The sequence below is a fragment of the Pyrgilauda ruficollis genome, unplaced genomic scaffold (assembly GCF_017590135.1).
Source record: "Pyrgilauda ruficollis isolate IOZ18807 unplaced genomic scaffold, ASM1759013v1 scaffold31, whole genome shotgun sequence".
NCBI lineage: Eukaryota > Metazoa > Chordata > Aves > Passeriformes > Passeridae > Pyrgilauda > Pyrgilauda ruficollis.
In genome coordinates, this window is record NW_024524489.1 from 7,553,718 (window position 1) to 7,571,576 (window position 17,859).

General features: G+C 42.4%; 1 protein-coding gene across 1 annotated transcript in view; it reads left to right on the plus strand.

The window, feature by feature from the left end:
• The first annotated feature begins 1,609 nt into the window (after positions 1 to 1,609).
• The window catches only part of CNIH3 (cornichon family AMPA receptor auxiliary protein 3), a 45,676-nt gene continuing 29,426 nt past the window's right edge, over positions 1,610 to 17,859 (plus strand). Inside the window, exon 1 of the mRNA XM_041474030.1 lies at positions 1,610 to 1,793. Within this exon, the coding sequence (XP_041329964.1) occupies positions 1,713 to 1,793 (81 nt within the window). The 5' untranslated portion in view covers positions 1,610 to 1,712. The remainder of the gene's footprint in view (positions 1,794 to 17,859) is intronic.

Here is a 17,859-nt window from a genome sequence, read left to right on the forward strand (position 1 = left end):
TTTCATATGTATGCATATATATTTGTGGAGGTGTAGACATATAAGTGCTCCAGAAAGAAATGTTTTATTTTCATTTTCTTGGAAGCATCAGGTGTTTTCTGTGTTGAATCTTAGCACGGGTAATATATATCCAGATATTAAAGTAACCATGGCAAAATAAATAAATAAATATTTCCAAAGATGACTCCTGTACCTCATTCATTGTTCTTTTCAAAATGTATGGTGATGAACAAACAATTAACATCCACAAGTATATGCTCTACAGGATTTCAGGTACAAAAAAATTAAAAGGTTAGAGAATTACAATTAATAGGTTTACTGCATCCCTGTATAACATAAATCTCATTTCTATTTGCCATGTCCTGTCCTTCTCAATTAAAACATCAGACCACACGTACAGACTGGAGCAGCTCAATTATGAAAAGGTTAGATCCATCAGTTTTTTCCTGATTGGTTTATTAATTGCTGGCCTTGACTCTTGATTCCAATCAACACTCTTTCCTCAGGATAGAAGCGGTTATTATGTTACAAATAATATATTGCATTTTAAAACAAAAATATATTGGAAACATTTACAAAGAAATCTTCCACTGGACTTGGCTTTGATGGAATTATGTTCTCTTGTGCCATGAAGTCTGACTTTCACAGGTGACCATGGGCAAATTTCTAAACAGTGTTGTTACTGAATCCCTTTAATCTATAAAATGAATGAAAAGAAATGCTGTGAGCTGAAATTCTGTTTCTGTTTTGTAAGGACGTTTCAAATACATTACTTTCATCTATGGTTTTCAAGATATTTTTAAATGGGACTTCTGATAGTTCTCTGGTATTTTCTCATGAAAACTTTTTGCTTGCAAACCTGCTCTATTGTGCCAGCTTCTGTGCTCCAAAGAAGTAGAAGAACTTTTGACGGTAAATTTAAACCAGATCTGCAGAAACACTAAGTTGTGTCTGGAGACACTGTGGATGCTGCTAACGACAAGGTACTAATGGATCCATCCATTAAAAATAAGAGAAGGCAGGAGCTTGCTCTTCCTTTGTTATCTTACGTATGTACTTCAGCAATTTGCATATTGCATATACCTGAAAGCAGTGGCAGTTAAGAAAGGCTTTATTTATTTACTCAAACAATAAATGCCTTTTTCACCCGATGGGAAAGGGCAGACTGATCCTGCTTTGCTCAGCTACTCTGCTTTGGACCATGAGCTCTCGGGCTGGGTTCCTGTCCCCTGTGCCTCAGAGGATGGACACTCCACCCACTGAGCCTGGGGAATGCTTCACCCGCTGTAGCTGTCCCTGAAAGGAAAAAAAACCCAAAAAAACTTAAAAACCCCCATCAAAGCACATCAAGTTTAGGCACATAATTATCTTCTCAAGATTTGGCCTGAACTGATCCCAGCCTACGCTCCTTCCTCTCACGCTGTCGTGACAGCATTTCAGTCAGAAACACGCGGCTCTCTCTCACTGCAGGCGCTCGAGCGGCAGCCGGAGCCCCCGGCCGAGCCCCGGACCCTCAGCGCATCCCGCCCCGGACCCGCCCCTGGTGGCCGCCCACCGCGGGGAGCGGATCGGGGGGCCGGGCCGGGCCGGGCCGGGCTGCGTGAGGCGCTGCCCGCTCCGCTCGCCGCTCGCCGCGCCGGGGGTCGCCGCTCGCCCGCTCCCTCACGGCACCTCCCGCCCGGCGGAGGGGGGCGCGGAGGGCTCTCCCCGCCATGGCCTTCACCTTCGCCGCCTTCTGCTACATGCTGTCGCTGGTCCTGTGCGCCGCCCTCATCTTCTTCGCCATCTGGCATGTGAGTACCCCAGCCGCGCAGCCCCCGCGCTGGAGGCGGCTCCAGCCCCGGTGTGGAGGGTCCCGGTGCCGTGAGGGAGCGGGGCGGCGGGGCGGGCTGAGGCGGGGGCGAGCAGCCCCTGGCCCGGGCAGCCGGGGCGCAGCGTCCCGCGGTGGGGCCAGGGCGGACGGAGCTGGCCGTGAGACCTCTGCGTGGGGAACGGTGTTTATCGCACTGCTGTGGGCGCAAGGAGCCGCGGCTCGGGGTCTGTGGGGGCTCGGGGTCTGAGGGGGCTCGGGGTCTGTGGCGGCTCGGGGTCTGTGGGGGCTCGGGGTCTGTGGGGGCTCGGGGTCTGAGGCAGCCCGGTCCCCGCTGGCGGCGGCTCAGCGCCGGCCGTGCCCAGGCGGGAGCTCTCCAGGTAACATCGTCTGCTTCTCTTGCCTGCGAACAGAGCGCTGTGGCGGGGAAACCGCCCCGTGTCTGATGAAGCAGATACGGCGTTTTCCCTTAATAACTTCCTAAAAAGTTGGATGAGAAACTCTCTCGTCCTTCTGGTACATGACCCGCATATTGCGGTCCAGCTTCGTTAGTTTCACACCAACAGGGTTGGTGCTCGTTCCTTACTGTTCTCTGGGTGTCTGTGGTAGGCGTAAACCTGTAACTCAGAAGATGTGAGATCATTCTAATGCATAACTTGCAATTCTTTTGAACTGTTACATATTTTAGAATTAATTACACTTCGTGTGTGCTACGCGATAACTCCGTGCTGTAAGCATTCAGGATGGAGCAGGATAAGCTGGAATGTAGAGCGAGTCTCATGGATGGTTCTACAGCTACCTGATGGAGTATGATTAAAAGAAAACCCTCCTTTGACTAACAAGCAAGGGAGCTGCAGAATTTATTTTTATTGAAATGGAAGTAAAGCTGCTAGCTTAGTTGTATTTGCACTCTGAAAGAAATCCTTCTGTTGCAAGAATGCTTTGAAATTTAATTATTTTGTACTCTTCGTGGGACTGTTACAAGTTCTTTTTTTATTGGTTTTTTTTTATTAAGGAAACCACAAAGGTGTGATGGTAGTGCCAGATGCTTTTGTGATGTCAAGTACTGCAAGGCTGGAAAGGTTCTCTAGCAGCCAGCTACTGCACTACTCTGAAAAAAGGAGTAGTAAAATTTAGATTATTACTCATGTTTTCTCTCCTCCTCTTCTGCAAACCTTTAGGTCTCCAAAAGTGAGAATTCCACAGCTTTCTCAAGGGGCTTAGAGTTAGAAGTGTGTTCTCCTTTGAATCTCTAGCTACAAATCAAACTGCAGCAATTTTAATGGTTGTTTTATGTGTTTGAAGTCTGTCACTGTGTCCTCTTTTTTTGAGTCTGGAGTTGATGTCGTGTGAATTCATAAAGGACTTGTAGCAAATCTGGCAAATAATTCTCCCATAAATGACTGCAGTTACTGCAAATTTACTCCTAGTGAAACATTTTTTAACTTTCAGTCTATAAACTCATGAAGAGCAGTCCCTCAGTACAAGAGCTCTTTAAAGGCAACTAGGAAAGAAAACCTTTTCTCAATACACATATGTTTATGCTGCATGTTTCTTACATCTGTTAAAAATTGTTGGGGATTGAAATGGAAAATGGCTGGAAATGCTCTTCTGCTGTAAGAGAGAAAGAATTTGCACTATCTTTTCTAGTAAATAGAAAAATTCTATTGAAATGCATGGTTTGTGAAGGAAAGTCATGGAATAACAGATTTAACACTCTGCCAAAATAAACTTTTAGGCGTCCATGTTATCCACATACACAGAACAGAAGCATTTTTATTGTCCTTTCTCTAAGAACTGGTGCAGTCTGGTTTCTTCTCTAAGTTATGTATTGAGTCATAGGAGTTTCTTTCACCTTAAACATCTCAGTAGTGAAAATCTTCCCAAGAAACAAAACTCCTACTCCTTCCCTGTGACCTGATTTTTCTTCCACTATAATATACTGGTAAGGGACAGTAAATATATTGCACATAGGTTCTAATAATGGCAGAGGAGTGTTCCAATAATTATATTGTTCTGTTTATTTTTTTAAGACATTCTACTGCTGAGAATAAGTTGATGAATAATCTGAGTGTCCTATCACTTTGGAAGATTTCTGAGAACAAGAATTTATATTTTGTAAATTATATTAAAGGATGAGAAAAAACTGTAGCATTTCAACTTGATATTGTTCTAACCTGAAGCTGAATGAGGTTTGGGCATATATCTGGAATGATTTAACAGCAGATCAAATAAAACTTCATTTTCTTCCTGCTGGCAAGTCAGATGAATTATGAGTTTCATTCATATTGATCTAATAAGTTTAATAAAAACTGTACAACCAAAACAAGAGAGTGAGATGCGGATTTTTATTTTTGGACACTGTGCTTTTCTGGTACCTTTCCTCTACGAAGTTAGACTGTCTGTAAATTCCTGTGCTCCTTACTCTTTGGAAACAGATAGAATGAAGCTGGTCAGAGCATTTTAAAGGAATTGTAAATAAGATGCACACAGTCCTCCAGATACCTGGAATATATTGTAATTTTTTTCCTGCCTCTCAGTGATTTTCTTGTATAGGTAGCCAGAGGTGTCTGTCATAAAAAAACCTGCCAATGAAACCAAATCAGATATTATCAGAAACATTTGTTTAAACGCTGCACAAGAATTATCTTAATGTATTATTGCTGTAATTTCACTCACATATATTAAAAGGAAGAAAAGGACTTGAAAATCTTCATGTAGTACATTAAACCAATGTGACACTCTGTGGTGCAGGAATTTTTACAGCATCTACGTTGTTTAGTGACCACATTACCTTTGTCCTTACCTAATGTCACAGTATTAGAAACACCCTATAGAAGTGTGTGATACAATTAACAGCAGAATTTGCTCTACTAACGACATAATTTGATATTCTCATCTGATCTTGTTGTAAGCTCAAGGACAGTGTTAGTCTTCCTACTATCACAGGCACTTTGTTTTGTTGTCCTCAGCTCTTTTTCTTCTTTATGTACATCTTTTTACTAATCAGTTTTATCCCATTCCTGAATGATCTTGAGCGAAGATTTTAGCTTCTTATTTACGTTGAACGGAGCCATGTCAGGTCTGTTTGAACTCCCAACAAGACTTGACACACCACATTCATTTCTAGTGTAGCTCCACTGAGTTGTGTCTCGAGTGAACTTAACTGAAGCTGACCAAGTTGTGCCTTATTTCTCCTCAGTTAAAAAGGGATATGCTTGTGTTGAGTCCTGCAGCACTATGTTCTCTTAAAGCATATTGATTTTGAGTAATCTGAGTCCTTCCCTTCTGGTGATATTTTAAGATGAAAAGACTTGCTTTGAGATTTGTTATTTAAAGGAATGCTATAAGAAAAGAGCTTTTCAAAGTGGTCCATCTTATAATACCACAGCAAAACAATTAGTACCAAGAACATTACTGTTAAAAACAAGAATTTCTGTGGTGGGACATCTCTTTTTCAAGTCGTACAAGCATATCTTTGCATATGACTGCTTCATAACCTAAGGATTGCCAGAAAGTTTCAGGGGTATCATGCCAGCAAAAAAATTGGCAGTGCCAGTCTGAGAAGTTGTACCACACTGGATGCTTTTTGGGGTATTTTGATGTAGTTGAGAACACAGATAAATCCAGGAACAGCCCTTTGGCACAACAAGAGCGGTGTGTGTTGAAAGTGATGGCAGCTACTTGAGCCAAGCATAAGGAGAATAAAGCAGCAGAATGTGAAAACCCAAGGCACAGTGAATATTTCTCTGTCTGCTCTGGGGTGTCCTGACCCCCAGGGGAGCACTGACTTTGACCCTCATTCATGGAGAAAGTTTCCTAGACTTCAAGATAGACTAGAATCCACAAAAGTGTGAAATAGATTATACACAGTAGTGTAGGTGTATCACTTGAGAAATTTAGGTTTTGGGATTTTTAGTATGTTGTGGCACAGGGTGTCATCCTGGGTTTCTTCTTCTTCCTTTTTCTTCATGGGTTTGGGTGGTGTTTTGTAACTCTACAGAAAAGTCCACATTGTGGATTTCCAGTTATTGGGTTAAAAGGGGAAATAATCTAGGTGTCAGTTCTTAATTGGATCGTTTAGTCCTAAAAGACCTTGTACAAGAGATTGTCAGTCATTTTGTGCTAATAAAAAGCTGCTGAACTCAGGTTGTGAGACTGTTTTACTACCGTCTCCAGTGCCTTCAACCCAGACCCAGAGAAACTGACAACTGGGACCCCTGCAGCAGAAGATGGAGCTTTTTTTTTTTTTTGTTTATGCCCCACACCACCTTATTTTTCTTTTAAAGTGTGAGGATAGCATTATTCTTGATAAACTACCTTAATGTAATTTTGGCTTCACTTTACAGTTACAAGTTCACAAGTAGGACTAAAAACTTTGGTAGGCTGTGACTGAAGAGAGTAATATAGGCTAAGATTGACTTGTAGTTTTAATCAAAGCATCTTTTTTTTTTTTGCAAACACCAGGGAATTAAGCCCTTACAATCTGTATTCCGTGTTGTTTCTGCTAATGGCTGTGTGCTTTATGTTTATCAGGTACCTTGAGTTATCTATGCCTTGTTTTCTCATTTGCTAAGTGTGAGTAATGGAACCAAACTGCAAGTACTGCCTGTCACTTTGTTTAAGACTATTCCTGAAATGTCTTTGCTTTCTGACAGAAGGTGCTATACACATGTAAGATGTTGCCACTTCTGGTTTTTGTCACTGTAGCATCCTAGTGATGTGGACTGTGTTTTATTAGCACTCAAGTTTCAATAGCTCTGGTAAAAAATTCAAAAGCTCTCAAAGAGTTATGGATGTAGAATTTGATGAGTATTTGGTTTCTGTCTTACTTAGGCTTCCTCATAAAATTCCTAGCCTAATTTTTGATAAATTGTACGGCCTTAATTTTGAAGATACATAAAAAGCACATAAGCTTGGCTTGATAGCAAATTCGGTTGAGCAAAACACTTTGGTCACAAACTGTGTGCTGATCTATCAATGTTCTCTGTGTGTCTGTGTCTTATTGTTTCTGTAACTTAGGTTTGGAGGAGAGCTCTGCCCTACCTGAAACCTGTAAAGAGATCTGTGATGTGACTTGAACCTGTGCTTCTCTCTAGTGAAGGCTATCAGCCATCTCAATTTAACCTCTTTGCAATGCTTTAGAGCCTGTCTTGAAAAGAAAGTAATTTCCTTACAGACTTCTGGTCAAGCCTGAATTCTTTTCAGACATTGAAGTTCAGTACTGTTCTCTAATGAGTCATTACTGCATTTCTCTGAGAATGTTGGATAATTATGTGCTTAAAAATAAAATCAGATTAAGGCTTGATGAAGGGGAGCACAAATGCTATCGCTGTGTGTTATACATATTTCTTGAAAATGTTTTTTCTTGCCTAAGCAGCTAAGCACATTGTCCCTCAAGGTTTTATAGTCAGGACAGTTTAAGGAATGAGTCTGATATTTCCACTCTTTTTAAAGACAGAGCACAGCCAGATTGCTCTGGCTATAACATAGCTTGACAGTTCCCTTACAACTTTTCTTTCAGAAGTTTGTCACATTAATGCTGACAGACAGATATTAGGCCAGGCAGCACAGGCTGTGGAGAAAATGGTATCTTTTATATTGGGAAAGAGGTATATCTCAGTTTAGTAACCTTGCCATGCTTAAATAATAATTATAAAGATCATAGAAGTCAGTCTATGGGCTCCAGCACAGACTTAAGCAGGATCTCTGTGTATGCTTGAACTGTCATGATGAGATTTATTTGGAGAAAGATTTTAAATTGTGTGTGTTTGCCACTGGCTGTAATTCTGGATGCCTCACAAGTCACAGTGACTCCATTATCTGTTTAAAATAAATTATTCTGTGGAGTCTCGTGCCTCCCACAATATGTGCAGAGAGCTATTTAAATGTTATTTGGTTGTCACGTATCCGAGGGGTTTTTGGTCTTAGGATTAGTTGTAAAATCTACTTACTAAAGGGATTTATATCCAAATTGGTAAAGAATGTATTTCTAGTGCTTTTAAGTAACTGCTATGCTTGTTAATAAGCAAGGCAATATAGCTGTCATATTTTGTTAGACCATGAGTAAAACTCTTAGTTTGAGTTGGAGGCATGAGTTTATAGCTCATTACATGTGTTTGTTTATTCAGCCACCACATACTACATTAAATCAAATTTAAAACATTGAATTCAGCCTTCAGACCTCTGGCTTAGTGGATTACCCTCACCCCAACATAAATATCCTTTTAGCAAAGTATTTTTCAGAAGGAGGAGGAAGCTCAGCAGAGAATGTTTTCCATACAGATAACAGACATCTCTTTGACCCATTCCTCTTTGTCAGTGCCTGTGACATGCCTCTCATTTATAACCAGTGTGGCTGCTGACAGCTGGAGGTGACTCTACCTGGCAATGGAACTAGGTCTCATTTAAGTTGTAAACTGGGGATGCTGGGAGGCTTACTCTTCTGGTGATGATAGTTTGGAAAACACTTCCATTTTCTGTGGAAACAAAGTATCTCTCCCACATGAAACAGGTAAGAATTATTATTATTTCCACTCTGAAAAGGGTCACTTAAAGTCACAGGACAGTCAGCTGATGGGGTAAAGGCAGAAGAATGTCAAATACTGTTTGATTTACTAGGTCACCTTCCAGGGTTTCACAGTTGGAAGCTCCCCGTTAAAAATTCAACTTGTGAGTGTGATGGTGTGCAGAGAGCAAGAAGCAATTTTATTAACAGAATGGTTCCTGTATTCCTTGATAGTAATTACAACTTCAGAAATGTCTTGTTCCTGTTAAAAGAAACAGTAAAAGGTTCATAGGATAATTTTGATTGGAAGGAATCTAGGAAATCATCCTGTCAAATCTCTTCTTCAAAGCAGGCCTAATTTCAAAGTTAGGCCAGGCTGCTGAAGGTCCTGTCCAGATCACTTATGAACTCTCCATGGGTGGAGAGATGAAACACTGCCTGGATGGATGAGAGCTGTGCATATCGTCCACCTCGACTTCAGCAAGGCTTTCCTCACTGTCTCTCAAAACATCCTCGTAGGCAAACTCAGGAAGTGTGGAGTGGGTGAGCGGACAGTGAGGTGGATTTGGAGCTGGCTGAATGGCAGATCTCAGAGGGTTGTAACCCATGGCACAGGAGAGGCCTGTCACTAGTGGTGTCCCCTAAGGGTTGACACTGAGCCCAGTGTTGTTTAACTTACCCATCCATGACTTGGATGAAGGAGCAGATGCCCCAGAGGGCTCTGCAGCCTTCAGAAGGACCTCGGCAGGACGGAGAGTTGGGCAGAGAAGAACTGCCTGAAGTTCAGCAAGGGCAAATTCAGGGTCCTGTGGAGGAATAACCCCAGGCACCTGTACAGGCTGGGGCCAACCTGCTGGAGAGCAGCTCTGTGGAGAAGGACCTGGGGATCTGGTTGGACAGCAAGCTTTCCCTGAGCCATCAGTTTGTCCTTGTGGCCAAGAAGATGAATGGTGTCAAGGGATGCATTAGGAAAACTGTTGCCAGCAGGTCAAGGTCCATGATCATGCCTCCCTGCTCAGCTCTGGTGAGGTTCATCTGGAGTGCTGTGTCCACTTCTGGGCTCCTCATTACAAGAGAGATGTGGAGCTGCTGGAGCAGGTCCAGTGGAGGGCTGCAAAGATGATCAAGGGCCTGGAGCTTCTCCCTTCTGAAGAAAGGCTGAGGGAGCTGGGCCTGTTCAGCCTTGAGAGGGAAACTCATCCATGTTAGTATCCGAAGGAAGGGTGTGAAGAGGATGGACCAGGCTCTTCTAGAGTGGTGCCAGACAATAGGACAAGAGGCAATGGGCAGAAGCTGATGCACAGGAAGTTCCACCTGAAGATGAAGGAGAAATTTACTTGCAGGTAACTGAGCACCGGGACAAATTGCCCAGAGAAACTGTGGAGTGTCCCTCACTGGAGATATTCCAGAACCATGTGGACACAATCCTCTGCCCTGTGCTCTGGGATGACCTTGCCTGAGCAGGAGGTTGGACCAGGAAACCCACTGTGGTTCCTTCCAACCTGATCCACTCTGTGATTCTGCAAGTCTGAGAACTTGTTCCAGTGCTTCACTCGTTGCACTGTGAACATTGTTTTCTTACACATGGCTGGAATTTCTGTGGTGCAGCTTCTGACTTTTACTTTGTCCTCATGGTGCATTCCCCTGAGAAAGGTTTTGTGCTAACTTCTGTGGAACCCACCCCAGGAAATTGAATGCAAGATCATGGACCAAATTCTCCTTAATGCCATGCTAAGGCACATGGAAAAGAAAGAAATGGTTGGTGACAGCCAGCATGGCCTCACTAAGGGCAAATCACACTGAGAAATGTGGTGACCTTTTACAACAGGGTTACTGTGTTGATGGATGAGGGAGGAGCAACAGGTGTCATCTGCCTGGACTTGTGCAAAGCATTTGACACTGTCCTGAGTGACGTCCTTGCCTCTAAACTGGATAGACATGGGTTGGACAGATGGATAACTCAGTGGATAAGGAATCAGCTGGATAGTTGCACTCTCAGAGTTGTCGTCAAGAGCTTGATTGTTGAGACCAGTGACAAGTGGTGTTCCTTGGGGGTTGGAATTGGAACCAGTGCTGTTAAACCTGTCTGGTGACATAGAATGTGGGACCAAAGTCACCCTTGGTGGGTTTAATGACACCAGGCCATGGGGTGTGGTTAACATGTGGGAGGGAAGGGATGCCATCCAGAGGGACTTCGACAGCTGGAGAGGTAGGCCTGTGTGAGCCTCGTGACATTGAGCAAGGCCCAGGACCAGATTCTGCATCTGGGTCAGGGTAACCCCAAGCACAAGTACAGCCAGGGTGGAAAATGGGTGGATGGAGAGCAGCCCTGAGCAGGACTCGGGGGTGTTGCTTGGTGAGAAGCTCAGCATGACCTGGCAATGTGTGCTCACAGCCCAGAAAGCCAAACATGTCCTGGGCTGCATCAAAGGAGGTGTGACCAGCAGGTCAAGGGAGGGGATTCTCCCCCTCCACTCTGCTCTCCTGACATCCCACCTGGAGTGCTGTGCCCAGCTCTGGAGTCCCTAACATAAGAAGAACGTGGCTGTTGGAGTGGGTCCAGAGTAGTTCCATGAAGATGCTCAGTGGTTTGGAGCACCCTGAGAAGACTGAAAGAATTGGAATTGTTTAGCCTGAAGAAGAGAAGGCTCCAGGGAGACCTTATAGCACCTTCCAGTAGTGGAATGGGGCCTACAAGAGAGCTGGAGAGGGACTTTTTACAAGGAACAGAACAAGAGGGAATGGCATAGAACAGAGGGTAGGTTTAAATTCAGAGATCCATCAGTGCACTTTGTGAAGGCAGGACAAAAGTCTTTACATTTTTCTCAGCTTCCCATTGAAAAGGTATTGCTATAAAGCAAGGATTTATTTTAGGATTGTCATTGTGGAAAGTTACATTAAAATCACAAAACATTTACAATGGAAGTAGGTTTTCTCAGCAAGATACTGCAGGAGTGCTGAACTTGTGGCTCCAGTCTTGATAATGTGACCACATGAAGCAGAACATAAGGGAGATGAAGAGGTAGTGCCATCACTGAGTTCTCCCATTGTACATGGCTTGCAACTCCCTCACCAGTGTAAAAGGTCATGAAAAATCTGAGTTGGTCTTGGGTCCTTTTGTATTTCTATGCTTTTGCAGGTCATGTCATATTCTAGCTGTCAAATATAGGTTGGGGTTTTTTTACAGACATCCGAAGTCTAAGCACATTGCTGGAGAAACCAAAGCTTAAAAGAATTAAGGAAACTGACAGTAAAATGGTAATAACTAGTAACTTATAGCCATTGCAATTATCTCGTACCAGATAGTGTGCAAGTGCCAGGCATTGTTGATACAAGCACCATTTTTTTTAATAGAATGACATTTGATTTTTTAAAATGCATTTAAATGCCAACCATCTTCACGCTGTGTGTGAGTCACGGTTTCAAGTGTGTAATTGTTTAGTCAATCTTCTGTTGCATTATTATTTTGTCATGCTATGAGTTTGGGCTAAATAGTTCACATTGTATCACCATCTAACTAGAAACTTCTTTATACATTCACAGAATGGGCATTTATAAGCAAACATAATGAAGGTTCCACTGAAATCAATTTGATTGCATGTGCTTCAGAGTTGTTCTTCCCTCAGTATTATATAAACACTATTAGCACATCCTTTAGAAAATTGATTTGCTGATCATCCAAGTGACAGGCCTGTTTGGAGCTGTGCTGAAATGTATCTTTATCTTTAATCACGCTCCTGTAATTAAACTGAGGAGTTTTATGAGAACATGGCTGAACAGATGAGGATGTTTTTGGGTGTTGTTCTTTGAATCTCAGTTTTTGATCACTTTTACACATTGTGTCCCTTCCCCTTGCCTCTTTTCTGCAACCACAGCTCCAGTGCTACTTTATTGCTTCCCCTTGCTTTAGCTCTGCAAACACAGCTGTGTGGCTGAAGGCCATTTCACATATGTCTGTATGTGTGTCTTGGCCCTGGAGTTATTTCCTCCAAGTTCTGCCTGGCCTCTTTTTGGGCAAAGAAAAAAAACTTGGGAAGGTCTTTAATGTGCAGCCTCCATTAGAAGAGCCTCTGTTCCATTGTCCTGTCTCTTGCTGGTCCAGGTGGGTTCCTGCTGTGCCCCTGAAAGTCAGGAAGCACAGATCCAGCAGAATTTCTGCCTCCCACGGGCTTCTTTCTGAGACAGCTTTAGTAGAACCCCACTGCTGAGTGGGTAATGGGGAATAAAAATGGCGTGGGAAGGGGGAAAATGGAACTGTGGGAGGGAGGACTTCAGGGAGAAAGATCTGAAGGGAAGAGGAAATGAGAGGAAGAAAATCCATGTATGAGCAAGGGGACTAACAAGAGGGAAGAGTGCTGTGTTCTCATTCTCATTTGGGAGGCAATTATTTGGGCAGAAGAGGCTGCCTGTAGCCAGAAGGTGTGGTTAATTCAGGTGGTGGATGTTTTTGGACAGCCCGTGTCATCAGTCTTCTGTGTGGGTATGGTGTAATGTGTGACATGCTTGAACAGATTTAGTGACAGAACCCAGATTCCTTTATGTGACTCCTGGGTTTTGGTGAATGTGCATAAATTGCTGCTCGTAGGAATGGAGAACATGGAAGAGGGGGGAAAAAAATTATCAGCAGCAATGAGAGGAAAACTAAGGAGTGTGTGGGGGAAAGGAAGGTAATGCTTCTCCCAGGCATCTATCAGCATAACAGAACTTTAAAATATCAAAATAATAACTTATAGCAATATGTGGGAGTCTTTAGAAGCTCAAGAAAAGAACAAATTGTGTTGTGGTGATAAGATTGGATACTTGCTTAGAGACAGCACCAGCCAGCTGGCCAGTCTCTCACCCATGACTTTTGTCTACTGATACTGAAAAGAATCTTCTCTTTTGATCTCATTCTCTTACCATCTTCTTTGGGGCAAATATTTTTTTTCTAGTTGTACCTATTTTGGTACATTTCCCCATCTGTTTACTACCCTTTCCCTGAATTTATTCTGCAGAAACAGTCTGTTTATTCCTAGCTGTTAAGTAATAGAAAAAGCGCTTCAGTTCATTTTGAGAATAACTTATGAAGATGGAGCTTGGTGGCTGTAATGCATCTGTGTGTTTCTCCTTGCATATACTATAATTTTGATGAGAATTAAAAGATAAGTAGAAACATTGCATGGGAGCGCACTGAATTTAAGGTGAGATAGATTACAGATTATTTGTAATTTTGAGGAAAAACAAGATTAGAAAAATAAATCCTCTCACCTCCATAGGTGGGCAGTTATCTTGCTTCCATACAGAATAAACCAGCTATTGATCCACTGTAACCAGACCACCTTTCCTCCTCCCTTCTGCACCTGGCCAGCCTCTTGTACAGGTGTTTCACCAACTCATGTCTAGCCTGTCCCCAGTTTGGTGTGGAAAAAACTGGATTGTGAAGAATTTGGCCTATGCAAGTAGTAGATGTACAAATCTGTAGTGATGCATCTGCGATACAGAGGCTGTGAGAAAGGCATTGGAGTTGTTTAATTTCTTACTGTGTTTTCTTAGTTGATATGGAGTTTAGTATAAAGAGAAGCAAGTGCAAAGCAATGCTACCTCCTGTGCTGAAATCAGAGTTCTGCAGCCTCTCGTGGACGTGGATAGAAAATAACACTGCTTTCATCTCCCCCTGCGTGCTTGGGGGATCTGCAAACCAATTCATCTGCACTAGATATTCCCTGAACCATAGCCACAGATCTGAGTTTGACACCTCAGCTGTAAAGCTTGGATCCAAACTCCCATCATTTCCTCTTGGCCCATTGAAGAGATCAAGACTAGGGGTGAAGTCTTGGCCTAAATTTGTACATATGCTTGTTCAGTTTATCTGCAGATGTGGTCCTTGTTTACATCTTCTCCAGGACAGAAGAAAAAGCTGGTGCAAGAATCTGTCTGACTTTGTTACGATGGCCTTTGCTTTGATCAAGGCACTGGAGCATCTCCCTTACAAGGAAAGTCTGAGGGAGCTGGGCCTGTTCAGCCTCAAGAAGGGACAACTGAGGGGGGACCTCATCAAATGTCTGTCAGTGTCTCAGGGAGGGTGCCAAGAGGACAGAGCCAGGCTCTTCTCATGGTGCCAGTCAATAGGACAAGTGGCAATGGGCAGAAACTGATGTTTCAGTTCAGCCAGACTATGAGGAAGAACTTTCCTGTGCCAGAGGAGATGTGGAGTGTCCCTTACTGGAGATATTCCAGAACCACGTGGACACAATCCTGTGCCGTGTGCTCTGGAATGACACACTGTGGTCCCTTCCACCTTGACCCATTCTGTGGCTCTGTGATACCTTTTCTTAGTTTGCTGAATGTGTGGCTGTGACTGGGAATCCTTGTTGTAGCAGATTGTTTGCTTTTCAAGTCCTGACCATCAAATCAAGTTAATACCTAACTAAGAAGTGACAGCATTCCCAGTAATGACATGTCAGTTTGATGTCACTGGTGCTCTGTGAGTAACTGATCTTGGGGTTTTGGCACTGAACTGAAGAGATCAGAAGCAGTTAGAGGATGAAATGTTTAAAAGGTTTTGATCTTGTTATCTAAATCGAAAAACCTGTTTGTTTTATAAGGAATCCACATTAAATACCCCAGTGCATGTAGGAGGAGGAGACCATATGCATGAAGAGAATATTGGCGGCATACTTGTGTCAAAAGCACAAGGAGTGTGGGAGATTTATACTCTGTTCCCTATTGCTGCAGAGATTCCACCTGTATTTCCCCCAGCCTACAATGATGCATAGATTTTGTGCCTTTGCGGCTGGTGGAAAACACTGTCAAATCCTCTGTAAGATTTTATTGGGAAAAAGAGAAGAGCACACATACAATTGCTTGGGAATGCCAACCATACCTGCTGCCTTTGGTTCAGACCCTGACATTAACTTCACCACTGACCTATGGAGTCTTCAGCCAGCTGAGGTAGAAGAATAGTTTCTACCACACTGAATGCAATTAAAAGGAAGTGTTGCATCTCTACGTCCAAAAAAGCCTCCATTCTGTTCTGAACAATGTGGTGTGTTCACCAGTTTAGGTGCTAATTGAAAATGTGGGGCTTTTTTTCTTCCTATTGGTAGCAAGTGTTTGTGTCCCACTGAGGGGTGAGTTGTGGAGTGTTTGATTCACAGAACACTGCTGGTTTCTGAACTGGTTCCCTGTAGTGAATGCAGTAAAGTAAGGTGTAAAAAAAAAAAAAAAAAAAAGGAAAAAAAGGAGAATGGGGACAACAAAATGATGAAATCCTTTGGGAGGGAAAGAAGGATGGCAGTCTGGACATACCTTAAAAATTCCTCCTCCGCTTGCGGTCTGTTTAGAAATGTGTTCTAGCTGCAGGGAGCAAAACTATTAACCTATTTAGAAACAGGCTCTGTACAGCTATATTAGCATCATCCCTCCTGCACAGCTTGCTGCTTGTCTTCCTTCTCTTAACAAAATGCACTTTATATGTGCACAGCTGAATTTTGTCTGGCTGGATTTCAGCTGGTGTAGACTGGAAGACAGCGAGTGGGTATAAAGTTGTGATAAAAGCACAGGTCACCTCTGTCTCTGGTGAATCAGTGGGACATTTGTCTCTCTGCTGCAGGAGGGGGTTGACATCGCAGTTTCAGGATGACTGGGGAAGATATTTCAGTATCTGTGGTGAGCAAGTGAAATCTGTGGCCAGAATCCTGTTGTTAGCCAGTAAAAACTATTTCACCTTGCAGTTAGATGAAATTATTTTTAAAAGCCCATTTTATACGAGTTGTAGAAATCTGTCAATAGATGCTTGTCAAATCATCCTTCTGGAAACATTGTGTGCACAACAGAATTTTGCAGTTGCTGAGGGTTTTTTAGTGGTTTTGTCAAAATTAATAACATGAATTCTTTACATTCAGGAATCAGGTTGCTTTTCCAAACTGTGATCTGCAGTGTTGCTATAATAGCTGGTACATGGACACAGTAACTTTCCAATCAAGGCACTCAAAGCTTTGTACAGTGTGGTTGTTTTACTAAGATAAATTTCTGTATTTTTTCCCATTGTGGATGGAGTTTTTCATGCTTGTGCTAATAGGTGTGGACTGTTTCGGGTGACTGCCAAATAGGTATTCTTAATTCTTAGTGGTTTCCCCTGCACCTCACTGCAGGCTTGGAAATCTGATTTAGTGTAGCTGATGCAGTAATATTGCTTTTGCCCATCTCTATAGGGCTGGGGTGTTTTTTAATTTTGCTACTTTTTCACTTGCGTAGTTTTTATCTATGCAGGGAAAAACTGAGGTGTAAATATAGCAGTGCAGGCTGGCATGTTTGTGCACACATGCTCTCAGCAAAAGAGCCTTCCTCTGTGGATTTTCATCAGTATTTACTTACAGCAGTACAATTATACCTCTATATTTCCACTGATAGGTAGGGAATAATTTTGAGTCGTGTTTAGACAATGGAGATTATGCATTTTTAAATTTGCATACTGGACTTCCTATTGGAAAAGCTATTAGGATCTGGCTTAAATATTGGAGAACTTACACTAAGATTTTCATGACTTTAACTAGCTTAAGCTTCCAGTTAGAGCCTAAAAAGTTTAAATCATGTTGTCCTAAATGTAGCATCCTTTTACAGACAAAAGAACTTGAGTAAAGGGATATAGACTGGGTGCTCAGGCATTTGTGCAGCACTGGATAGAGCCACATTTTGGATTTCTGTGTGGAGGGTTGTTTGATGGTGGCAGCACATGAAATTCAAGCTAAGTAGAGCAAGGAAATGCCATACAGTTGTTACTGTGAAATCTGACAAATAGAACAATTTTCTACCCTTGAGTGACTTAAAACCATTTGCAAACTTAATCCAAAAAGGCTCTGCTTAAAGCAGTGTTCTGCTCTAGAGATGAACAACAGCACAATAATCAGGCAGAAGTGCACGGTTTCACTTCTCATGTTATTAGTGTACTGACAGTATTCTCTCTTTCCCTTAAACTTTATATGGTGCAACAATCCAGAGACTTTGGTTCTTCTGCCACCGATTCTGTAAATAATTTCATTTCTTTGAGCTTCATTTTTTCCCTTGTATAAAAAATGGAAATTATATTTTCCTTTGTTAAGACCTTCATTGTCTTGGAGGCAGATTTATAACTGCAAAGCACTGTTATTTATCATTGTTTACTTTTATTAATATGTGGTGAATTAATAACTATAATACTCCAAAAATGAAAGAGAACAGAAGAAAGGAATACTTTCCATCTCACTTTTTTCTTTGCCTTGATTTGGCTGTATTGCTAAGGCTCTCATCAACACCAGCGTGTCAGATCCACTGGTCTGGGAAGCTACTGTGTTGCATAGAGAGGTATGATGAAAACCAAGACTAGAGACTTCTTTCCTTTTTTAATAGGAGATGCTTAACAAATGGATACAGACAGGAAATACAACATGATAAAAAGTATAAAATTCACTGGACTTTGAGGCAGGTTGCCCCTCCATTCATACAATTTTGAAATATCTTTCATGCTTGGTAGCATTAAGCAGATAAACTCAACCAAAGAACAAAGAGGGATGAAGAACATCTC